We start from the raw sequence: 26,570 nt of genomic DNA on the forward strand, positions 1-26,570 counted from the left end.
GGAAGTCAACCAACTGACTCTAGGAGTTCACCTTTTCTATAAGAGTACTTGTGGATGATCTTTCCTCTAGCAGGGCACCAAAGGCATTGTCTTTTCTTTGATAGTCCAGGAGCAGCATGTACAGTCAAGTCTTTGGTGCAGCCTCTTTTTGCTATGTCTGGGAAACAGCAGGTCAGTCCTTCTTCAGTCCTCTTTCCACTACTGATCTTTGGGTGCCACTTTTATTTTCACAACTTGCCCTTGGGGGATGCGACTCCTACTAGCCAATGGGCTACCGTGTCCCCTCCCGCCTGATGATGACTTGCTACAAAATGTAGCATCTAGCTATCCCAGAGTGGAACATTCTACCATCTCCCAAGATAGCAGAACCCCTCTCTCAGTTCAGCGCTTGATAGCCCACCCTAGAGGTGTGGCTACCTGAGGGCTACGTGCCCATGGAAAAACAGTTTGACAATCATTTACCCCTTTCTTTCCCTGGCCTTGTTGCTTCTTTCCTTCCCTCCCGCCCTCCCCTTGTCCGTGTTGCTTCTTTCCCTCCCTCCCGCCCTCCCCTTTTCCGTGTTGCTTCTTTCCCTCCCTCCCGCCCTCCCCTTTTCCGTGTTGCTTCTTTCCCTCCCTCCCGCCCTCCCTTTGTCTGTTGCTTATTTTCCTCCCTCCCGCCCTCCCCTTGTCTGTGTTGCTTCATTCCCGCCCTCCCCTTGTCCGTGTTTCTTCATTCCCTCCCTCCCCTTGTCCGTGTTGCTTCATTCCCTCCCTCCCCTTGTCCGTGTTGCTTCATTCCCTCCCGCCCTCCCCTTGTCAGTGTTGCTTCATTCTCTCCCTCCTGCCCTCCCCTTGTCCGTGTTGCGTCATTCTCTCCCTCCCGCCCTCCCCTTGTCCGTGTTGCGTCATTCTCTCCCTCCCGCCCTCCCCTTTTCCGTGTTACTTATTTCCCTCCCTCCCACCCTCCCCTTGTCCGTGTTACTTATTTCCCGCCCTCCCCTTGTCCGTATTACTTATTTCCCTCCCTCCCGCCCTCACCTTGTCCGTGTTACTTTTTCCCCTCCCTCCCTCACCTTGTCCGTGTTACTTTTTCCCCTCCCTCCCTCACCTTGTCCGTGTTACTTCTTCCCTTCACTACCGCCCTCCCCTTGTCTGTTGCTTCTTCCCTCCCACCCCACCACTCCTGCCCCTCCTCCCCCCACGCCCCTCCCTCAAAGTGGCAATTGCTTCTTCCCTCCCACCCTCCTGGGCGCTTTTTCCCTTCCACTCACCATATTTCCGTTGTCTGTGTTGCCCGCCTTAAGGGAAAAAAAGCGCTATGAAATGCCACGTCGCAGCAATTTTTTTTCTAACTGTACTTTTAGCGATGCTGCACAGCCACGCTGTCGTACAACATGACTAAATATTGGCTAAACATTGACAAAGCCAACAGCTTTGGCATAGGCGAGACTAATAAGCTTTTGCCAATGGTTATTTCTGTACCTTCCATTTTTTTCAGATATTTTTGCCGCATGCGCATGTCTTAAGTGCCCACTGTGAGGAAGTCAATTGGTAGACTTTGCGAGTCCTTGATTATGAAAGCAGGCTATCCATTCAATCCATAAATATATCTTCCAGAACTTCTAATGGGAATCTTGGCCTGGCTGCATCTTCAAAATCCTGCTTCTCAGGTAGTCCCCACTTTCCCAAGAACTAGTAGCTTGTTTGTGTTGCTCATGTGTTAATTTAGGTAGCTCGTCTTTCCTTTTAGAAAATCTCCAGCGTGGTTCCCTTCGCATTGGTCATTTGCTGTTTTCTAAAAAGCTTGTTACTAATTAATAAACAATTTTAAAGTCCGCTATTGCGTGAATTTTTACTAAGCATGATTTGGAACATTGGTGTTTTGCAATATATAAGTATATTTTCATATGTCTCCTTATTCTATTTTAGTTGAACGTCTTTCAGACTATCATCGGGTAAATGCTTTACAGAATGTTTACTCGAATAGAGATAGTGCTAGCCCCTGCCCACCACCAATGGGAATAGTTTTTAGGTGTGAAGACTATTCCGTATCAAATTGCCTCCTTTAAGCTGATTTCTATGTTGGGAGTTGATCTATTTTAGAGAACACTTTTTTTTCGTCTTTCAGTTGTCTTTGCATATCTTAAATATTCTGTTGGTGTGCTTAGCACAGGTCGAAGGCATGTAAGCCGCAATACCTCAACAAATTTGTTGCCAGTCTCTAAATCCTAATGAAACTTTTGGATCACCAGTTCGCTGAATTGTGTTACTTCAACCAGCCTATCCTCTGTGGGCTAAACACATGGAGCAAAGAGCTCTTATTTATGTCTTGTTCTCTCCTCCCCACAGGGACTAAGCACACAGTGGTAATTGTCTCAAGATGTCCGCAAGCGATGATGTATAGGATAGAGACAGGCTGCATATGTTCTTCGAGATATTCATCTTCCCACAGATTACCTCATTCTCATCTACTTAACATTTTTTCCTGTGTGCTTTTTCTGTTTTTCTACATTGAAGGTCACTACGAGTTAAGTTTTTTTTGTGTTGCCAATATAATAGACTTTTTCTAGAGGGAGCACAATTTGATTTAAAAAGCACGATGTACTAGATGCTAAGACTATGGTAACTGTCTGAGAACACACACAATATGATATTACAAATGCTAGAAAAGAATCTCTGCTGCGTGTATGCTTTGATAAAGAACCTTAGAACTCCTATGTTTCCCTTAGCAAGCATCAGCAAATGTGATTTAGGATTTCACTTGTATGCGGATAACCCCCAGTTCCACATCAAGATCCCATAGGTACTGGGCAACAGCTGCACCATCAACCACTTTCACATGCACATCCACTGATGGGCCAAAATTTGCTTTGCATTAATGGAGGTCAGAATGAAGATTATGCACTCCGGCTCGACAGACACTACCACCTCCTTAGATGGCAGTCTAGAAATATACAAAAGGAGGTTGAGTACAACGCCTGAGCCTATTTGGCAACCCCTAGTACAGTGTGCAGTATAAGTGGCCTTCGAATAAGGGAATAACTCCAATAATGTCAGTCGAGCAAGCTCAGAAGTGCTCTTTAATTCCGATTAGATTTTTAAACAAAGTAAACATATTTCTTGTCATCTCTGACGCATTTGATGCGTACTTAGTCTTGTACAGGCTTGCTACTGTGTTGCATTTGTCTTTGTAGTACCGCTTTTCTAATAGGCTAATGTGACCGTACCTTCTATGCACTCCCAGCAAATTGCTGTACATGTTCCAAAGATTGCAAAATTTGCTTTCCACTGCATCTTCAACTAGAGAAAGGCAGCTTACACCTCTCCTGCAATTATTTCTTTTTACTGGGAGCAAGTCAGCATGGTACTCAAGGTCCAATATCTTTTGCTATGGATATTTATGCTCTGTATTCACCTGTTAAGATACTTTGTCAGATAGCCACAATAGTTTAGCCCTGTCCCAGCAAGATACAAGTGAAAAGGGTATAGATTGGCTCCTATTTTTGGAACTGACTGCTCCTACCCTTATGCCAGGAGAGACTACAGACAATACAATAAACGCTTTAAGACCCAGATCTTCTGTCGTGCATGTGGTCTGGACGCCATCATTTCACACTGACATGCTCTCCTGCTCAACTTATACCCCTCCCATCTTGGGGTCTCACATGCTTGTTCTGGTCATGTCTGCTTTATAAAAATAATAAAAAGTAGGCGTTGTGTGCGACTCGACAGCAGGGATATCTGTAATTCTACAACAACATTAATGACTCTAACAAAGTATTGAAAAAAACTTTTGATACTATTGGATGGTCACAAGTCCGCAGCGATGCCTGTGCTGGGATTTGATCCAATTTTTTGGGTTTTGGTTGGGTTGCTGTATACTGAGCCCATGGCTAGGATGAGATTGAGTGGTATGGTATGAAACAGATTGGTGATCAAACGTGGCACTCCTCAGGGATGTTCCTTCTCCCCCCTTATTGTTGAACTTAGTGCTAGAACCTTTGGTGGTTAGGTTTAGTGATGTGCTGTGGGATTTGGGAGTCGGGATTGCAAATGTAACTCATACAGTATCCATGTGTGCAGATGATATTCTGGTTTATCTCCTAGACCCCCACGCATCGCTATAGATATTGTTGCCAAATTTAGAGCAATTTTGGGCAGCATCTGGTCTTGGAGTCAATTGAGATAAGACCGTGACTTTGCCCCATGGGAAGGTTGGTGGGAGTCACACCCGAAAACCTACGGAATGTAGCTGTACACTGGGAGGTGGACAGATTTAGATACTTATGCAAACAGATGGCCTTCATTCCAGATAAACTAATATGCCTATTATTTAGGCAGAGTCCCGCAGGGAATCTGGAATCCCACCACTTTATGGAATATTCTCCCCTCTTTCCATAATGGCTTATATCGCACTTGCGAAGATGGTTCTCTTGCTCGACTGCGTATATCATTTCCAAAATGCACTATGCAAGTGTCCCAGTCTTGATTTAGAGAAATAGATTAGCTTTTGATTTCTGTGGTTTGGGTGGGCAAGAGGAGCAGGGTATGATTACTTTTTCTTAAGTTAGATAGAGCGGAGGGTGGATTAGGTCGTCCTGCTCTAATATTATACCATATTGTGGCTCGGCTACAAGATGCGGCCTCTTTGTGCACAGATGAGGATAATTGTAAAAAGCAGCGACTGAAGGCTTGCTGGGATGAGTTAACGCCTTGTTACATTAATGAGGGGAGGGGATGCGCTCACTCACTGCCCATTCATCAGGTTCTGAAGCATTCCCCATTTTCTAGATCCTTGGAGATCTGGTGGTTGCAAGCCTTCTGCAAAATTAGCAGAGATATGTCTATTGCCCAATAGGAGATGGGGGAATGTCTGATGCTTAAAGACCTGTATCCGATTCATAGTGCAACACTGTATGCTTAATCTTATACCCAGGGGCTGAAGGCCAAATATAAATTTGCTTCATCTGGGTTAGAATTGGCAAAACGCTGTATTGCTATTCGATGGGTGAGATCACCTGGTCCGTCCCCAACGACCTTAGATAGAGATGTATTAGAGTGGGCTATTCCAGAGGAAATTCACATGAAAACAGTTAAAAAAGATTTGAAAGTCCCAGAAGGTTTAGGATTATGATCTGCAATATTTAATATGTTGCTATCGGAGAACGTGGATGGGGAGCTAGCAGGTAAGTAGTATTGTGGTTGAACAATTTGTATTGTGGTGAACTGTCAATGACACACGATTATTGCTATAGTCCTATATTTGTTTCTTTCCATGCTCTCTGTATCATAAATTCGTTCATACTTGAATATAGAAATTAAGTTTTTGGGGGGTTTTTTGTTGGGTTTTTTTTTGTTTCAAATAACTCTTAACAGGATAAAGATGACTGTGTTTGACTTTAATTGCGATGTTCTCCATTAAGTAGCTAGAGATTTCTTTTTGTGGTGGAGGTTAGAACCAGGGTTTTTCCTCGGACAGTGAGGGACGTTAACTGTGTATGCTGCACACCAGGATAAGGCCGTGTGGAGCAGGTGTTTTCTGAAGTAGGCTAACATGACGGGAGTGATGAGCGTGGGCGGAATAAGGAGATGGAGGGTTCGATCACAATGTGTAAATGTATTGGATACTTCATTACATTGAAATCATATAAAACAGGTTTGCAGGTTTTGATCACTTGACACGACTCCATAAACTGGTGTGGTTATAATTGTGTAATGGGAGCATAAGTGTGCGTATTTTGCACACTATTGTGCTACCAATGAGCGACTTTGGCAGAGAATGTAAGATCAGATTCAGAGAATGTTTTCTACTGCAGCTAAATAAAGGTAGACCTACTCCTAAATTTGAGAAAAAATATTTTTATAGATTTTTTTTTTTTTTTTTTTTTTTTTTTTGAAACCGTTTATTGCAGTTTGAAAAAGTTACAGGTATGGGCCTACAACCACTCGGCCGGCCGCTAGAGTGACAAAAGCATATTGCATACATACAGTAAGAGTCTCTTGCCAGTGCAGCTTAGCAAAACAGGAGAAATCAATGTTGCAGGCCGCATAGCTCCATGCCCACAGTACGGTTCCCTTTTATCAAAACAAAACAACACAAAAAAACCACACCCGCAAGGCAACCCGCGATCCAAAGTGACAGCACGTGCTCCATAAGTGGGGGATCCCAACCAGCAGCAGAACTCTGGAGAGGGGAATGGGAATAGATCAGGGACTGGGGGACCGCGTGCCCAAGGCCAAGGGAGGGGGGCCATCTAGGGAGACGGAGCAGGCGAGGCAGCCGGTAGCTGTGGCGGCTCACAAATACCCCCGCGGTAGGCGTTCCAGGGGCCGCAGATTTTCACCCACGCCCCAGGCTTACCCCTCGCCACATACACCACCTTTTCACGAAACATACACCAATCCATATGTTCTTTCCAGGCCAACACCGCAGGGGGCCTCTGGGATCCCCACAATTGAGCAATGTCACGCTTAGCTATCATGTATCCCAGAGTCACCCACCGCGTCTGCGGGACCGAATAGTCATTTGGTTCCCACACATTCAGCAAGCATCTCCTCGCTTCAGGCAACAGCACGACACGCGTAACCACACGCAGGACCTCATGCACACCACGCCAAAATCGCTCCACCTTTGGGCACTCCCACAGTATATGCATGAAAGTTGCCAACGCGCCACAGCCACGCTTACACATTCCGTCACCAGCAAAGCCCATACGTAGAAGCCTTGGCCCCGTCACGTAAACCCGGTGAAGGATCTTAAGCTGGACGAAACGAAGGCGAGCCGGGATGGCCACTTCTTTTGGAGAGGCCACCGCGGAAATCCAATCCTCGTCGTCCAGCTCTAGCCCATCGGCAACCCAGGCCTCGCGGAGACTAGTCAGCAGGCACGATCTGTCGTTGATCAGTTTTTTATATATGAGGGAGATCGTGCTGTCTGGGACATGGCCATCCAGCACTCTGTCCTCCAGGGGGGAAGACTCCGGAATGGACGCGACATCCGGGAAGACGGAGCCCAGCGCATGGCGGACTTGTAGGTACCGAAAGTACTCACTGCCCTGCAGCTGAAACTCCGTCTGCAGCGTCGCAAAAGTCTTGAATCCCCCCCTCGTCCAGAGATCTCCCACAGTGCTGATTCCGATCGTGTCCCACTTCTCAAAGCCCTTCGATGTCCACAGGGAGCCCAACCTCTCTGACGCATATAGCGGTGACGCCCGGGTCAAACGGTCCTTCCACCCCATAGCTGCATTAGCCGCGTGCCAGACACGCACCATGACACGCGTCGGTCCCGTCAGACGGGGGCTGGGCGCGGCAGAGTAAAGCGCTCGATTGTAGTCGCCACCGGGCAGGAGCATCTTGTCCATCTCAAACGCCGGGTTCAAGGCGGGCCCGTAAAGGCCATGATTAATTGCAGCCAGTTGGGTGGCCCAGTAATACCGTTTAATGTCCGGGAGGGCGACCCCCCCATCGTACCACGGGAGCGTCAATTTAGCCAGAGCAATGCGCGGCCTCCCGTCCCAGAACAGGCGCCGCTGGAGGCCCTCCACCTCACGGAAGTAGCGTGCCGGAACCAAGTCCATAGTATTCTGGAGGGCGTAGAGGAAGCGCGGCAAGGACATCATTTTAAACAAGGCCGCTCGGCCGAGCGGCGAAAGCGGCAGACGCCGCCAGCGCACCACGTCCTCCTTCAAGCGCTGGAGGGGGGGCAGCAAATTCCGCTCATAACGGGCCTCCGGGTCAAGAGTGATATATATCCCCAGGTACCGAAACCCCTGGGAGGCAATCTGGATCGGACAGTCCCGTGGTAGGACCGGAGCCTCCCCGGAAAGCACATATACACAGGATTTCGCCCAGTTGATGACAAGGCCTGAGTTGCGACCGAATGAGCGCAAAACATCAACCAGGACGATCAGTGATTTACGCGGGGAGGCGAGATAGAGGAGGATATCATCAGCATAGAGGGACACACGGTCCTCATGCTCGGGGGTCCAGCGGAGACCACGGATGGAAGGGTGCCACCGCAGCCACTCCGCCAGGGGCTCCAGGGCCAGTGCAAACAGGAGAGGTGACAAGGGGCAACCCTGTCGCGTGCCCCGCCCCAGCGCGAACGGGGCCGAGACTCGCCCATTCACCACCACCTGCGCCAAGGGTCCCGAGTACAACAATTTGACCCAGCTAATAAAGCCCGGTCCAAATCCAAATTTCGCCAGCATCGCCCAGATGTATGACCACTCAAGCGTGTCAAACGCCATGGTGGCGTCCAAGGACGCCAAGATGGCCGGCTCCCGCACAAATGGGACACGCGCGAGCACACCGTGCAAGCGCCGTAGATTGAGCGCCGTGTTGCGGTGTGGTATAAAGCCAGATTGGTCTTGGTGGACCAAGTCGCCCACCACGCCAACCAACCGGTTGGCCAACACCTTGGCGAGGATTTTGGGCTCCGCGTTCAAGAGCGAGATCGGCCTATAGGATGCGACCCGTTCACGGGGCTTCCCCTCCTTGTGGATCACCACGATTGTAGCCAGACGCTGGTCCGGCGGGAGGGAACCCTGCGAGTGTGCCGCCAGGAACATCGCACGCAGGTGGGGCGCCAACACGTCCGGGCGTAGCTTGTATAGTTCGATGGGGATACCATTGGGGCCCATGGCCTTGCCGGATGCAACCGAGCGAATAGCCAAGGCAATTTCGTCCGAGGTGGGAGGAGCGTCCAGCGAATCCCTGTCCTCCACCGTAAGGGAGGGCAGTGCGATGTCCCGAAGCAGGGCATGGGAATCTTCCTCCGAGCAGGGGGAAACCGGGGAGTAGACTTCGCGGAAATAATCCGCAAAGCAGGAGACAATGGCTTCCGGCTCGGTGACACACGCACCATCCGCACTCTCAATCAAAGGAACCACGCGACTCGCTCTCTCCCTCTTGTCCAACCACGCAATCAATTTGCCAGCCTTATCACCCACATCATACAATCGCCCCTGCTGCTCTCGACTGAGGCCCCTGGCCGCCTCCGTGACGAGGGCCCGATAGGCCGCCTGCTTTAGGTGTGGAACATGCAGCTTGGCATCTGTTACCCCGCTCCCCAGGTCACCCTCCAGTTCTGCAATCTCGGCCTCTACCCGGGTCACCTCCTCCCGCTCGCGCCGCCGGGCATGGGAGATAAAGGAGAGGGCCTCCCCTCTAAGAACTACCTTAAAAGCCTCCCACAGGGAGATGGCCGAAGGGACCGACCCCACATTCTCGTCGAAATAACGCTGTAAGGATTTGATCAAATCGGCACGAATGGTGGGGTCGCGCAAATACCATGCATTGATTGGAGCCACCCTGCCATCCCCCCTCGGGAAGACATCGAAATGTAACAGCAATGGGGAGTGGTCTGAGATACCCCGCGCCAGATGGCGCACCTCCCCCACCCTCCCTGCATGGGCCGCCGGGACAAGGATGTAATCAAGCCGCGAGAGGCTACCATGGGCACCCGAGTGGAAGGTGTATTGCCGCTGTGCGGGATGCTTTAGTCGCCAGCAATCCACCAGGCCCAACGTGTCTAAAAGGCCGGGCAGCCACGCCTGTGCCCGGGGGAGGTCCCTGGGGGGATGGCGATCCATAGACCCAGAAGCTACCGCATTAAAGTCCCCTCCAACCACCAGCAGGCCACTCGGAAGGTCCAGGAGGAGGTGCCCCAGGTCCGCAAATGTGGTGGCTTGTAGCCCAGGCGGGACGTACACTGATATCAAAATAAACACTCTACCCTCCATTCTTCCCACCAGGACAGTGTAGCGTCCCCTCTCATCATGGCGCACCTCATCGATCTCCAACGGGAGCGAGTTCTTGATCATAATACCCACCCCCCGCGAGCCCGAAGTGAAGCCAGAATGGGCCGCCAAACGATAGCCCCGCCGATTCATTGCCTGAAAGGAGTTACCTATAAGGTGTGTCTCCTGCAGGAAGACAACATCTGGTGAAATACGTTTCAAGTACTGCAGGACCACACCACGCTTAATCCTATCCCCCAGGCCGTTAACATTCCATGACAACACAGTCAAATCCCTACCCCCCATCATACGTCGAAACAATCGGTCGTCCCCCACAGAGCATCTTAAAAACAACAATATAGTAGCGGGTTTGCCTTGCGGTGCAAACAAACAACACACCCCCCCCACCCCCCCATCCCAACAGAACTCCCCCCTCCCTGCACCCCTGCATGAGCCCAGACAGCCCCCCCAAAGTGCAGTGTGCCTGTCGCCCCATAGCTAAAAACTAACTAGTCCCCCAGAGGAGGAGGGAAGCCCCCAACAGACCCCGCACGACCTCCATAGGAGGGGAACATATGCAATCAATAAATGGAGAAGGAACATCGTCCAGAGCAAGGCCTATTCAGTCACCCCTCAATTCTGATCCGGCGGGCCCTCCTCGCCAGCCGCGCCCCCCCCGCCCCCCCGGCCCCGATCTCCAGGCAGAGTGTCCAACCAGTCCCCAGCCGCCTCTGGCCGGTCAAAGAAGTGCGTGCGACCATCCACCTCCACCCTCAGCTTAGCTGGAAAAAGCATTGAGTACTTAAGGTTCAGGTCCCGTAGGCGACGTTTAACACCAAGAAAGCTCTGTCTCTGCTTCTGAACCGCCGGAGTAAAGTCTGGGTAGAAATGCACATCCATGTTGTCAAGCTTGACCGGTCCCTGTTGCCTGGAGGTCTGGAGGATAGCATCTCTGTCCCGAAAGTTAAAAATCCGGGCAATGAGAGGCCGCGGCGGGGCACCGGCCTTAGGTCTGCCCCCAGGGACCCGGTGAGCACGCTCCACCGCAAAAAGCTTACTCAGCCCCCGGGGCTGGAGATGGGTAAGGATCAATTCTTCCACAAAAAGATCCGCCGCCTCCGCCTCTCGTCCCTCCGGCACCCCCACAATACGGACATTATTCCTCTGGGCCCGACCCTCGGAATCCTCCAGTCGCCGGTCCATCAGGGCGCTCGCCTGGCCAAGCCGGCGCACCTCCTTTTGGAGGGCCACCACATCCGTCGTGAGGCTCGTTGCGGTGTGGGCCAGGGAATCAACCCGGTCGTTCGTTTTGGACAAGTCTGCCCTCACAAGGCTCACATCCACCAGGACCGAGTCTATTTTTTGCGCTAGGGTGTCGAAACGCTGGTCCACCGAGGCCTTCATCTCTGCGATGGCGCCCATGACGTCCCGGAGGGTCAGATCCACAGGCTGAGCAGATGCCTCCGTCGGGCCCGCCGGGGATGTGCGCGATGTCTCCGGAGAACCCTTCTGGAGAGTGTAGCGGTCCATACTGTTAGCTTGGTGCGCCGTGCCACGGCGGGTCGTCTTCACCTTCGCCCGGTCGCCATCTTGTTTGGTGGACATGCTTGCTCTCCCACCGTCGTGCCAATTTCCTCGAACGGGCCGCTATACCAATTCACGGGCGCCGGGGGGAGGCGGGGGCGACCACAGAGCCGCAGGTCGACCCACAGCCGGCGGGTCAGCCGGGCACTTAGACAAGACCACACCACCGCACCCCGCTCCGCAACCCTACCTCGCTTGAGGGCAAGGAGGGCGCAAAAGCGAAAGTGAAAGTGCGGGGTACGCGAGTCGCCCAGCCTTGCCCGCCGCTGTTGTTCACTTTGTCCCCGGATCGCCCCACTACTCCAATCCGGGGGGCCGGCGAGGAGAAGGCCGCAACCTTCGATCGGTGCTCCCACCGGTGTCCGGGGTCCAATTCGAGCCCGAAAAACGGGTGGCGCCTCAGCTCGGGTTCCCCGACACAGTCCCCTCAACAAGGACAGGATATCGCCAGGATTAATTCAGGAGGTCGCGGAGGTCCTCGGGAGCCTCGCACCTACGCGGCCATCTTGGTTGCGCGCTAGGCTCCTCCCCCTATTTTTATAGATTTGACCTGCTAATTTACAGCACAGTAGGTAAAGCCATTGTCCTCCTCCATTCGTCTTATTTTTAGTGTGCCACTGCTTGTGACCTTCCTTTTTTAGTTCTTTCGCACAAAGGATTTTATTTCTGCGTGTAGTGTTATTCTTTTCAGTGCTGTTCTCTGTGATGCGTCTTATTTCTTATCTGCCTGAAGTCAGTAGTGCGTGTTTCTGGGACGTTTGTGATGGCAGCTCTTTACAGCAGATTTCTAGTTAGGCTTGTATCTTCTAGTTGGAGATTTTGTATTCTGCCTGCCACCATCTCCTATGCACAGTAACATCTGGATGTTTCCAGAGAAATGGCTTCAAGAAGATGCAAACGTGTGGTCCTATGCAAAGTGAGCCAAGCAGACTTTATTCTTAAATCTTCTCGGACCCAACGAGTAATCACTAGGAACCGTGTCAAGATTGCAAAATGCCAATGAAACTGGGCTTGAGCCCTGCTAAAGGGTCTTCTGTCGAATGTGCTTAGGTCTTTTGTGTAAAAGTATGCAGAGTCGAAAACCCTCTGTTTTCTAATATTGGAAGGAGACTTTTATACACCGTCTTTAAAGCCTACTATAAATAGGTATGCGTGCTGCTGGCCACAAATGAACGTCCGGTCGCTGTTTGATTGGTCAGGCCTTGCCCACTTTTCTCTCATAGGGGTAGCAAATCCAATCCTTGTTCAGAGATCCTAGTTCAGTTGTTAGGCCACCGATCCCAAAGTGTTCAATAAAGATCCCAGTCACTGTTTGGTAGTGGTTATTAGCAACATTGATATTGCCGACATTAAATCTCTAGTCCTAGGCAACACGTTTTTAGAACATTCGCTCTTCAGACATTTTTTTAAAACCCAGTTGTTAAACTACTAGTATTTTGTCTATGACTGGTACTTTAGTAACACAGTGCATTAACACCTTTTGATGTCCGTATCTGTCTCACCTTAACTTGCACAACTTGTTGGTGTATTTAAGATTGCGTCTTGAAAGTCCGGGTCTTCTGGGAGAGGAGCACGATACTCTTAGACAGCCTTTTAAATTCTGTATGTCTGAGGCAGAAGGAAATTTCAGAATCCTTACCCAAACTCATCGGGTCTCGGTGATTATAATCTCCAAAGTGGCAGGATTTCACTGTCACTTGTGAGAAATGTTTCTAAGGCGCCTGTGCCTTTTGCATAAATTCACCGAACAGAAACATTCCACATTTATTTCTTTTCCTGTTCTAGATCTGTGCAGCTCTGAGTGTCTGCCTATATCTGAAACTGAAGGTTGTGGAGTTTGATTCCTTGCGCTAGAAATAAACTCAACAGAAGGGGAGATAATACAGACCTCTGTGGTAATCAACCCACAACCTATGATGGAATAGGATGACCTGTTTGTTAGTAGTTTTTTAAGATCTTAGAAGAAAGATTATATTAACTCTAGACCAGAGTCTAAAGTTCCAATTCATTTCTTCTGACGTTTGGTTATATTGTAATGGTCAGTCGTGTCAAGTGCAGCCAATAGTTCATGGGCGTGATAGTGCAGTTTTAGACCCGCTCATGCTAACCAGTGATGTTTTGGTTTCCCTTGTCACTTAGATTCCGGATACGTGATCATGTAGGTGGCTGCGCAATTATACCTACCAAGTCCTCTATCTATCCAAGATTTTGTTTGGATGCTGGAGGCTTGTGACTGATTTGTGGTTAGCAAAGATATCTGAGTTGGCATTGCATTTCTTAAACATAGAATAGTTATTAGACTTAGTTGCAGTGATTCGGTTTCACTGCTTTTGGTGGTGGAGGCATTCACTAAGCTATTAATGTCTGGCGCAAATGTTGGAAAGAACTTTGGCAGTCACTCCTTGACTAGCAGATTGGAGGATTTAATTTTAAGCAGGGACTGCGAAGAGCAAAGGAAATGCCAATCCCACTGCGAGACAGTCACCAGTGTAACAGTCTGTTGGAAAGTTCCCCCAAATAGATTTTCTCAAAAACTAGTGGGTGGATATCTTTGACTGTTGATGAAGCAGAACAAAAGATATTTTCAAAACTGGCAGTCATAAGTGTTTCCAGAGCACATGAAGACATTTTTTCTGAATTGTGAAGTGATTTCTTGGATGCTTCCAAACCGATCCTGAAGTACGGCATGCGTTCTTCTGGTACAGTGACCCAGTCCATGGACTTGACTGTCCTATCACACAAACATGTCTTTGTGTTCTACCAGCCGTTCAGAGTATATCCAGTCCACTTGCTTTGCTGTGGCTTGCAGGATTTTTCGTGAAAAGACAGATTTCTCCCTATAGTGCTAAACGAATAGCAGGGCTGGACCTAGCTTCACTTGTGTGGGAGTTCCTTCAGCAATGCAGAAAGTTCGGGAGCTCAGCAGTCTCTGTAGAGGCAACACTCCAAGCCAGTCCAAACACTTAAACAAATGTACCACACTTTCAAAGCAGGGGTGGATCAAAAAGTTGCCCACTCCTTTACCCTACCATCTTCCAGTGGGTTGAGTGTCTCCCACTTTTCCACCATTGGCAATCCAGCAGGATTGACAGCAGGGTCATCCAGTTGATCGGCAAGGGCTTTGCCCCACCCTTCTTATTCTTTCCTCAAAACATCCTTCCCTACTCAAAGATGACGTTTTGTTTGGGCCCCATCCGACATGGCCGCCGTCTATTTTTAGCTTTAAAGTGACTGCTAACCAGGTCTCTTGTTTTGTGGATATGCCCAATTCAGAAAGGCTGCCTCCGTTTCAGACTCTTTTGTAGCTTCAGCTGCGCTGGGCAGACATCTATATTGAAGAGTGGCAAGGAGCTCTCATAAACCCTCAGACAGATGGGTTTCTAGACTAGTGCTATATTGATAGGTTTGTGGTTTACACGGAGCCCACTACTTACCAACCTACTGTCCAGTACTGCACCTCACCGCTGAGTGACATGGGGAACCTCCTGCTGCCTATGTCAGAGTTGTCAAGCTTCTCCGCCAAGCATCTCTCCCAACTGGTCAACCTTCGTGGTGCCTTTTGAAACTTGAGGCAGGGAGTGTTTTAAGGTTTAAGGTGTTTTGAGGACTGTGTGATTGTCGTTCAAGGATCTATGAATTGTGTAGGGTGTAGCTATAGATGGCCAGTGACATGGGTGTGTTTCCATGTGTTTATTAGAGTGACTCCTTGCCACCATGCTTAGTTTAAACCATTTCCCTGCAGCCAGTATACTCACACACACCTCAGTTTCCTTAGATGAGTAGTTCTCAGACTTTTGCCTGCCTCCACTGTCATGAAGGACCCAGCTGGTCCGTGTCATGACAGTTTAAGCCCACTAATTTAGTTCTGAATATGTATTGGTTAATCTTGCCTAACCATAACATCATATCCAGCTTTCTGTTCTGTGGACGCCACTCGAATCCCTCCTAGAGGTTTGAGAATTCCTGCTCAAGGTTAAACATAAAGTGATTAATTTACTCAGTTGTATTCAGTTGTAAGCAGTGGCATTATGCACCCAGTACTGGAACGATAATCCTTCTGCTGACTCCAAACATGTTTTTTTCTGTGGCTTTACATTCTCGGCAGTGCCTTTAGCTAGATGCTAAATTCTGAATTCATTTTATTGAGGGGGGAGCTGGCAGGAAAAGAAGAATGATCATTGTTGGCAGTGTTCCCTCCCTATGGCAGCTGGGTGTAATAAACATGCTTTTTGACTTTTCACTTTTTTTGTTGACTTCATGCCGTATTCTGGTTGGGTACTGAAGAAACAGATGTGTAAGCGTAGACATTTTGTGTAATTTTTCATTTTTATGTACTTATTGTGTAAAAATGATCAATGGTCTATCCCACTTTGAACATAATACATCTGTTTCCCAAATCCTACTTGCTGCACAGCTAGAACTCCCCCGAAAAATTGTGAGTAACCAGGCCAGTGTACATTGTTTGACCTATTTCCTAGAGATCCTTTGTGCTGTCTTAGAAATAGAAAACATTGCATTTTTCATCTGAGGTTCTAAAAGTATTGAGAAGCTTTCACTCACCTCCTAGCCAGGGAAGACTAATGTGATCCATACATGATTATATTTTTCTAAACTGTACCATGCAGAATGGGTAAAAGCACACAATATGAGCCTGATGACTGCAAAATGCCCTTACGTGCATTAAGGTAACAGCCAATAAGACAGTGTTCAGGAAAGAGGGAATATGTTGTTCTCACCTAAAGTATCCTTCACACTCTGAACAACAGAGACTTAATACCCCCTGCACTCCTCCTTCACCCATCTACCAATTGGCAGTGGTACAGAAAGATTATTTAGGAACTTCTGTCAGCAAAAAGGCTTTATCGCGTTTCCATATGAGCCCTGTCTCCTTTGTCCCCATTTCAGTGACTCTCCTTTCTCCTGCTTCAGGACTGTCAGCAATACACTTCTACTGTCTGGGAAAACAAAATCACCTCCATCTTGTGCACAGGTTCAGGCCAGTGGCTTTCAAAATGAAACCCCCAGGCCTCCATTACTTTGCATCATGTATTCGTAAAATGCATATACACGCGCGTACAACATACACTTGGAATGTTACCCGCAAGTCCCTTTCATATCAGCGGTTACTCTGCTGAGCCGTAAAAACAACCTAGAATGGGTGTAGGTAACAAAACAACTGTAATATCTGTTTTCGTATTGATGAGACACTCAGCTAATTTCAGAATTCATTTTAGTGAGGGAGTAAAACAAAAACAAACAAAAAAAACTTCAATACAGGTTAGGGAATTTCATTAATCACCAACTCCTCTTGTGCAGTGTACAGATCCCATACCAAGGTTGGTATACTTCAGACTTTGTTTAAAAGGGCTGTCCTAGGGTTGGCATACAGCAGGCTAGCCTCTGTATGTTTAAGTGATGTGTACACTAGAACTCAGAAGTTTTAAACTGTCCACCCCGGATAAGGAGCATTTTGTCTAATGTTTTTTTCTTTTTACAGTTTACATCTTAAGATTGCTTTTTACAGCTTACATCCTTAAGATTGCTTGCTATCTCAGAAACCTGATTGAACTTGACTGACTTCCGCTTGATCCCTCTCCTTTCCTTCTTCAGAGAAGCCATCTTCTTAACTCCCATCCTCCGTAGGCTTTCCATTTCGGAGTATAGTCTCCTCTTTGTCTCATTTCGGTCTTCCTTAATCTCTGATCTTTATTCATAGATGATAACTTCTCCTGCTTTGAAATGCTATTGCTGCAACCTAACATTACCTAATCTCTGCTAGCCTAGCTCACCAACAATTCACCTGAAATCACATAGCCCCCACTAATGATTACACTTAACTGGTATTAACCCCTTCAGTGCCCATGACGAGCTGGACTCGTCATGGGCCGCGGTGGCGCTGTGCCCATGACGAGTCCAGCTCGTCATAGACCCCGCCCGCTAATGCAACGGCCGGCACTGGGCGGGGAAAGGGGCGGGCACTGAAGGGGTTAATGTTATCTATCACATAGTAACTGGAGTAAATGTATGCAATATTGTTTTCTTGAGAGCACATGACTAATCACAGTAACCAACATTTAACCACTTGATTAACCACTAACCTTGGGTTCTGGAGTAGCGTGCTTCTTGCCGTAAAGCGTTTCAACGCCTCATCAGGAGTAGTAAGCACTATATAATTACAAATTCAGAGTATCAGTGAGTCTCTGAACCAAGGAGTGTTTTTATGGAGTAATTGCTATACTGCAATGTTTCTGCATCAGTTTCAATACCAAGGTGGGTGTTTGCATCACGTAGTCTCTTCATGAAGGGATTAGTATGAGGGAGGCTACACGTACTTTTGAAGCAGGGATTCTCAATAATATAATGTCTGCTTCCAGGAATCTCTGAGCCTGGGTGTTCAACAGGTCTGGTGTTTCTACATCAGAATCTCGCTAGTATAGTGCCTCCACCAGGAAGTCTCTGTACTAGGATCCAGCTACACTATAAAGTCTCTGTACCTCCGAATGTTTGTCGATAATTGTGTACAAGGATATAACTGCATCTTCACACCAGGATGCCTGTCTTAGCATGGGAGTTCCTATTTCACAGTGTCCTTGTCAATGGGTATCTGTTCCAAGGTGTATCCTCATCAAGTGGTTGCTATCCTTGGAAGATTAAGCATCAGGGTAACTCTAGTCTATAACATCATGTTTTTGCACCAGGAGTCTTTATCGCATGGTATATTTGCATTAGGGAGTGTCTACACTAGGGTGTGTTTGGATCGTGGTGTCTCAATATAATGATGTCTGCTTCAGGGAATCTCCATACCAGGCTGTGCAGCAGGGTGGTCACAATGCCATAGTGTGAATGCATTACGTTATTTCTACTACAGTGCCTGCATCAAGACGTTTCTGCACAAGGATTTGTCTGCAGCAAGGAGTCTATATGCCAATGTGTCTTTGCATCAGTGAATTCCTTTACAAAACTGTAGCAAGATGTTTCTAGAATAAGATGTGCCATAATTTGCCACGACCAGTCAATAATGTATTGTGAGTTCTCCAATAATAAAGAGTTTGCTCTAATATTCTACTTTACTTCGTGAATCTGTATTAGGAGGTCTCTAAAGTACTGTACTATTTTGCAGTATTATGTGATACGTCAGAGGACATTCTATAGTAATATACAAATTCCTGTGATTTTCTCAACTTCTAAGGGAGATTCTATCCGGATTTCTCTCAGTAGCAAATACTGTTAAATGATCCATTGCTGGGTCAGACCATAGTGAGTTCTGTGCAGTAGTCTATAGTTTGTTGTAGTGTTCTGTAAAACTTTACATGACATTTTATAGTAATGTGAAATTTGCTGTAATATTCTACAAAGCTGAGTAAGACTGTATTTGGATTTCTCACAAGGAGGCTAGAATGCTGTGCTGTATTCTGTATTTCTCGTTCAAATGTGTGTATTTTGAAGCAGTGTGGAAAGTATTGTAGTGTTCAATTCTGGGTGTTCAATCGGGGGTTCATTTAGTAATGTGGAAATTAGCATGACCGTCTCTATTTTTGGATGAAGTTGTACATGGAACTGTCTGTAGTTTAGAACTTAACTTACTACCTTGCAACAGGAGGAACAATGGCACAAGGAGTTGTCTAAATTGGTGTGAAAATGGCTACCTTTATTACTGGATGAGACTATTATAAGCTCTCTGAAGTAGTGTAGACTATACTGGAATATTGACGGGTGTAGGGTGTTATGTGAAGTAGTGAACAAGTATAGGAAGTATTCTGTAATCATTGGTGAGACTGCACCTGCAGTTCTCTCCAGTGATGTAGAATTAACCTAAGTAAAATGCATTAGTGAGTTAGACAGTTCTAGGGAGTTACCTGCAGTGGTACAGAATTTACTGTAAGGTCCTGCCAATCTGGATCAAGTTGCATCAAAGCTCTCCTTTCAATGTAAAAGTGATAAAAAATATATTTTCGTAACCAGATGAATTGGGATATTCTCAAACATAGGGAAAGCATGCTTTCCGTTTTGGGAAACGTTCACCAGATATGGTCTCTTGATCTTTGCCTTTCTTTTTAATTCTGTTGACCTCTATGATAGTATGAAGTTTCATTGGGGTCCCTGTATTTAGGTATCTACTGACAAGACCACACAATATTCTAACAAACTCCTACGCAGTACTTGGCTATGTTAGGGAATTGCATAAATATGTGGCCATGTCAGAGTGATGCCCAACCAATATGTAGATTATTTCAGGGTTTTCTGAACAGCGTGTGGCCTCCTTTACGGGCTTGCAAGACGATGCTTTGCCTCATTAGTAGACTCTTTAGGCTGACTGTGGCCCTATTGGGGGGCGGGGGGCCTTAAGGCAGTTATGGTCACATTAAAAAGTACTTAATGCTGGCTGTAGCCCCACTGGAGAGTTAAAGGTTCTTAGGCCAACCCTAATGCATAGGAGGAGGCAACTTGGGCCTTGTGCCCCCCACCCCTCACATAGACTGGCTGTGGCCCCAGTAGTATGCTCCAGTAGCACGTTCCTTAGTTCGGCTGTATCCCAATTGAGAACCTCTCAAAACAGACTGTAAATGAAAATGTGTTTACTAGGTTCTCAAGAAAAGCAGTCCCTGCAGTAAGATCACTATTATGAATTACCCATTTCACCTTTTCCTTAATGATATCCTGTGATTTTCTGGAAAAATGCCATGAAGTAGTTTAGTAACGTATTTGTTACTGAAATTGTGTAGAAACGTATTTGCTATTTCAAACGTTGTGCCTTAATAATTGTTACGTTACTCTTCTGAAAATATATCATTTAAACACATGCCATGTGGTGTGTGAACATTCTGTGACAAAGCTGTAGTTTCTCAAAGACTCTTTTGACCTACCACTGTGGAACCCTGTTGGTGGGTACCGAGAGCTTAACATACACTATTGTGTATTCTAAATATGTGATAAACCTCACCCAAAGAGTGTCCATGGTAGCTTAACAATTATCGGTTTAAATGCATTTTTCAAACGGACTTAAAGAGACAGGGACATTTGTTGTGTTGCAGCGACATTCTTCAATAATTAGTTTGGAAAATGTTAGATGGGCAGAGTTCTTCATTGGAACTAGCCTTTCATAATAGTTTGTGAAACTGATATAACTACAGAATAAACTCCTCCAGAGGGTGCATTTTTTTTTTTGACTAGGTTCAGTGCATCAAACATATATGCTTACCTTCATTGATGACTGACACAGGGGGCGCTCTGAAGGGACTTCTGGTTGGAGCAGGAACTAGTGGGGGTTGCAGACGACTGACACCATCCCTTGGGTACCCTGGGTCTCTCTGGATCTCATTTCCTCCAAGGACATTAGGAATGTGTTGCTGACGCTCTGGAATGTGCTGAGGCACAACCTGAACAAGTGGAGGAGAACCATGGCGGTCCCGACGAGAGAAGACCTTTAGGCACTGTTCCTCTAGCATAGAGATCAGCACAGACTGGTTGTTGACCACGTCAATCAGCGAGGCATACTTCACCTCCAGGTCCCTAGACCTGGCTGCAATCTTGTGCATCTGTGCTGTGACATTGAGTATCTTGTTCTCAAGCTGGGAAAGCTCAAGAAGGTTGTCTCGCTTTCGGATAATCTCATGCAAGAGTTGCATATAGAGCTGTGTGACCCGGGAGTTCATGTTACGGCTCTCCTTCCGCAAGAGTTTCACCTCGTTCACTATGTTGCCGTCCACATCCACCACCACCTGGAGAGTCTCAATGTCCCTCTTTTGCTTTGACAGCACATCCTTCAGATCTTCTAAGTCCATCCGTGTAAGCTGAGCTTTCTCAGCCACCGGTCCCTTTGTGTGGATGCAGATGGGTCCTGTTATTTTCTGCTCTGGGACCAGGAAAGTGTAGCCACACTTTCTGTCTGATTCTCCATTGTCTGGTGAACGAGGGTGTCTTGAAGAGGGTTTGCTGCTTTTTAGTTGTCCTGTTGTGCATTGTCCTGTGGCAAAAAGCACACAGAAAAGTCCCAAAGTCCAAGTATATGTCTCCATGTTGAAGTGAAAATTCTGGCTCATGCCTTTTAGAAGATCAACGGGCGAGGTGTATAGGAAGAAGAGTTAAAATAATAGAATTAGGGTTGTCAATTTTCAAAATACAAAGTCACCAGTATTAGTTACGAGCAGCGTACTGAGGCTAGAAGAAGGCGTTTGAGGTAGGGGGGTGAGAGAGCATTAACAATAGTGCAGGAGCAAAGCATGATCTGGCTAGTACAGGATGAGTGGTTGGCCTGCTCTTTTCCTATGTGTGTCCCAGGATGCTTTCATACGAGTTATCTAAATGAACACAGAGGTTATACTGCAAACATGACTGAGCTGCCTATGGGGTTGTGGTTGGACGCTGCTCAGTCTTGTTACCTCGAGGTCGGATTGGCACTGGGATACAGAGCCTGTTACTTGTACAGATGGATGAGCCATGGGGAATTTCTTAAGGAATCGGACGCTTTCACCTCTACGATTACATGGTTCGAGTGACTGCCACGACCAGCAGATCGTTCATCTCCATGACTGAACAGCTTTGGGGATTCGCCCAATAACCTTAAGCCTTTCTTTAACCACAAATAGTGTGAGGGATAGGCTGAGGGGTTACACAGCATGTTACTGCAGGGTCTCCCTGACTTAATGGACTGGCACAGTGTCTAAGAGGATTTCCCCACTGCGCCAGTAGGTGGGGTGCGCCGTTCAGAGGTTTCTTTATATGTAGGTTGGGGTGAGCTGTGCTAATTAGCACCAGGTCTCAGTCTTTTACCACTGGCACCTAATAGCTCAGGAAGTTGGCACATTGATGTATAGCTGTGCACCTCTAGAACACGATGACCTTGAGAATGGTGCAGGGATGCGGAACCTGTGTATTTCAAGCAATAAGGAAGCGGGTGGTTGGAGATCAGGAGGAAATTATATAGTAAAATGACTGGTGTAAGATTATAGAGCCCACCACCCCTAAGACCTGCTTTTGGCACTATGAAAAGGGAGTCTTTCATCTCTACAGATTTATGGCTCAGCAGATTGGCACAGACATACAGCATGTCACATCTATGAAGGTGACTGAGGATACTGACCTACAACTACAGATACTGTCACCTCTACAACTGACTTAATGTTGGCACAAACATCTAGAGCCTATTACTTCTAGATATTATACGGTACACGCCCAATGTCCAATAACACTGCATGCATCATACAATAGATACTCCTCCACTATCCCAAGCATATATGCTGTGGTCTGCAGCACACATCCTAGAGTTGCTGTTCACTAATGCCCTGCTGTCCCTGCATGGATTGTGTATATAATGCATTCCATGCTTGTTTATTCGCATCACAGTGTCTGCGCGCCATTAATGTGCTAGAATGCCCCCAGTCTTTGCTTGTCAAACACAACCTTAAAATAGACACTGTAACAAAGCGCGCACACCCGCTCTCATCTTTCCGTAGAGAGCACCTTTCTGCTAATGTTCGTTCCGCAGTATTGTTGTTTAACTGTGCAGGGCATATATCCGCTCATGCACATCCTAGAATAAGTGTTCGCTTGTATAACATCTCTTCTACAGTGCATCACGTATCCCTCCTTTCAGTTTTTTTTCTATACAAAACATGTTTTATATGTATCTAAAACACGATACACGGTAATAGTGTACGTGCATGCAGAACATATATCCATTAATCTTAGCATGCCTCTGCCTCAGGACTCTGGTCTGCCAAATATCCCTTACGTAGTATTCGCACCTACAACATGAACGGCAAACTATATATGCTTTTCACTTAACGTACACTATTTTAATTCTGTGTTTCGAATCTATCTGAGATAATGCCCTCTGCAGATACTGTTCATAGACCGTTTTATAGTCCCCGATGCGCCGTGCTTGGAGGATTCACTTTACGCCGTGTTGTGCCAGTGTTTCCACTTTAGGCAGCTTGCTTCTAAGCCCACATTCTGTTTGATGCCATAGCCACCAAGGAAGCCCTGCGAAAGTGCGTAAAGTAATGAGCCCCGAGTGCGAGGGCATTGTTAGGCACCCAGCCTCTGCCTCCTGCCCGGTGCATCCGCTTGGAAGCCTTCCCTCTGCATCTTCAGTGTACATTGGGATCAAACCACTCATAAAACCGTCCAGCTCTTCGGAACAGACACGATTAGGATGTTGGCTCCGGGGGCTGATGCCTGTGTCTGGGGCCTTATAGGGTATTTCTGAGTCCGCGCTGGAGCGGTGTCTCCCATCGGCCTTTTTCATGGAGCTGTAGACCGGTGCTGTTTTAGCACACGTATGCCTTTTGCCCTCGGGGCTTGAGGGGGATTTAAAAGCGCCTTTATTTTAATAGTTGAATTGTCATGTTTTAGAACCACACATAGCCTTAACAGGAAAATTACTGTATTTGTGTACAGTATATTTTGCGTTAAAATATAATTGACGGATTCTATAACTCACTTTGTTTGTTAGCGGCGTTCAGCCTTGTTAATCTTTGGTTACCTGAGGTATTCCTTCATGACATGGCTCGGGGGTTTACAGCTATCTGAGGATTTTACCCATTTTCCGTGGTCTGTATTTTGGAGTTTTCATTCAACGTCCGTAGTTTGCTTTTTCACAGCCCTCAAGTCACCCTAAACAGTACGTTAAAGACTTTTGATGTCCTCGATCCGAAATGTACCAATGCCATTATGGGTCTTGTATGCATACCTTAGGGGACACCCCTTAAAAGCCCCAAAAACGTGTAGTGTCAGCAGTCTGAGAGTGATGTTCGCCCATCATTGTTAACGCAGTAAACATGCCCAAATAGTACGCACCTTATCTGGGGGGTTTTTCTTCTTTTGTAGTTGTAAAGGCCAGAAATAGACTGTTATGGCTCCATGCTCCTCTGTAGAAACGCCGGCAACTGCATGTTGTAGCCAATGCTTGATAGAATTGTTCGAATGCTTATAACACGTCCAGCGGGCCAGCGCGTAGGCACGTCCCCACGTGGCCGCTTTGTCGCATTCAGTGAATGCATGCGCGTGGGGCCCCCGGCGGTCCCGTCCTGCACGCGCTGAAGTCACTGCAGGGAGTGTTCACGCCGAGTACGTTTACAGTGGTGTTTAAGTTCCCGTGCACACACAAGTGCTCCGAAGTTCAGCCCACCCGTGAGGTCACCACGGCTCCTCCTCGGCTCTTTCTGGCCGTGGGCCCCGGAGGGCGGTCCTGCGGAAGGGATGGTGGAAGTGTCCGAGTTTTTCAACAAAGCCAGATTGTGGACAGGTTGACGGTGAGGGCAGCCATGTCGAGGCACTTGGTGTACCAGAAGTTCACCAGGCACCAACATGTGGCGCACCCGGTTAAAGGTACCTTTTATGTCCCCAACAGAGACCTTCTTTATGGAGTAAAAAGTTGTTAGCGGGGTTCGATGTGGGATGAAAGGGACAGCCCCTGAACCGGTGAAGTGGGGAGTGAGATCAAAAGGAAGCCGTATACAGTTCCGAAAATGTTGACGAAAGTTGTCGCTCTGCCTTCTGAAACCATTCCTAATCTAAAGCAGCCCTTGTTTACGTTCGTCTCTCAAAGCGACTGGTCCATGTGTTCTGGGTTAAGTCGAGACGGGACGTGCCAGGAAAGATATGCGTTAGGGTACTGTTCCAGAGCTCACTGCTAGCTCTGTGCATGTTGCACTGCGGGTACCACATATAGGAATGTTGTTTCAAGGAATGCAAAACATGGCTCATTTAAAAAAGAATATTATTCAGAAGTCTAAAGTGTGTTCACGAGATTCAGAACCTTTGTATTGTACTTTGAAATTAGATTGGCACGTGCTTTTTCTGTTTTTTTGCGGATGCACCTTTACTAATATCTAAAGATTGTTTGATAGTATGTTCTCTTGCTGGGTATATGCATGTATTCATTTTTTTACCTTTTAAACTGTATTTGATTTAAAACACGAACATCTGCATGCAGTTATGGTTCTAGGAATCTTTATCTGGACGGGCCAATTGTCAATAATTCTGAAGGTAGTCTACAAGCTCTAGATTTACATTATATCTACTTCCAAACAGTCATACAGAAAATGTGAAGTTACTTGAGAGTAGGAGCTGATGTCTATACTCGTCAAACCCAAGCCTGATAATTTCCAGCAGGCCAGGCTTCAATACAAGCAACTGTATACCAAGCAGATTGCTAACCCTGTAAATGTGCTGAATAAAACAGCTGTTAATACTAGGGTCTGGCCTAACCTGGATGTTTCAATGCTAAACTCCCAACTTTTACTCTCCTCATTCCACCCAGCCAGAGCTATTCCACCGGCTCCATGGTTTAGTGAATCAATTTAAGTGGGAAAAAAACACTGTAAGGGACTTGAGCGACTGGAGAAAGTCTTATGCTGAAGATGCCTAAATGAAGTATAAAACCGCAATTAAAAAGATCAAACTTTGTAGAGCAGCACGCGCCTCATTCTATTCTGATAAAATTGCATTGGCACATAACTGTCCCAGGATGCTTTTTAATGTGATTAGGGAACTTGCTGATGCTTGTAATGTGTCTCCTACTCCCTCGCTTTCCTAAAGTCAATGCGAGGAGCTTGCTCAATTCTTTATTAAAAAAATGTCTGACATCCTTCAACTGTCCAAAGACGTCAAGAACAACTCCTCACTTGGGGTTTTAGACCTTCCTAATCAGCGAATGAATCAGCCTCAACAAGAACTTTGTAACAGTGTGAATAGGTTTAATTTAACACCCACTATGTCACTCTGGCCTACTTTCGACCTCTTCACCTTCCTCACTATTCTGTAAGCTATCAAATCAGCCTGCTGACTCCTGTGCTGACTTGACCGGTCGCTGGGCCGTCCTTGCCAGCGGGCCCGCCTTCCGGAGGTCAGCGTTCTAGTTGCTTCTTCTTGGCACCAATATTACCAGCGCGATGGCGTGAGCGCAGCGTGTGAGACGCTGACGCTTCGCGCTCACGCTGGTGGGTTGCAGGGCTGCGAGAGGCACTTGGTGGCATTTGGGTACTTTTACGAATAACTTTTAATTGACAACATTTCCCCTCCTGGTTTTCATACCTTGTTGTGGTGTCTTTCTCCCTGCTGACTCCTGTGCTGACTTGACCGGTCGCTTTGACAAACATAGTGGAGAGTTGCAACTGACTATTTTTTCATACGCAGATGACACAAATTATATTCTCTTTTTCATCTACCCAGGATCATGGACCCTCTGACCTTAATGTAGGCTCAAGTCGAGTGGCCACCTGGATGAGTGCTAATTCTGTAAGGCTGAATGGTGATAAGATT

The 26,570-nt window shown here is 47.1% G+C and overlaps 2 protein-coding genes across 8 annotated transcripts in view; one reads left to right on the plus strand and one right to left on the minus strand.

Annotated features, from left to right (window-relative positions):
- ANGPTL1 (angiopoietin like 1) overlaps positions 1-24,367 on the minus strand; it is a 47,783-nt gene extending 23,416 nt beyond the window's left edge. The window contains exons 1-2 of the mRNA XM_085601632.1: positions 24,105-24,367; positions 20,506-21,348 (exon numbers count right to left, since the gene is read on the minus strand). Of these exons, the coding sequence (XP_085457758.1) occupies positions 20,506-21,346 (841 nt within the window). The 5' untranslated portion in view covers positions 21,347-21,348; positions 24,105-24,367. The remainder of the gene's footprint in view (positions 1-20,505; positions 21,349-24,104) is intronic.
- The window catches only part of RALGPS2 (Ral GEF with PH domain and SH3 binding motif 2), a 983,056-nt gene that overhangs the window by 599,846 nt on the left and 356,640 nt on the right, over positions 1-26,570 (plus strand). The gene's annotated exons all lie outside the window — the stretch shown is intronic.

Source organism: Triturus cristatus, chromosome 4_2, assembly GCF_964204655.1.
Source record: "Triturus cristatus chromosome 4_2, aTriCri1.1, whole genome shotgun sequence".
NCBI classification, from domain to species: domain Eukaryota; kingdom Metazoa; phylum Chordata; class Amphibia; order Caudata; family Salamandridae; genus Triturus; species Triturus cristatus.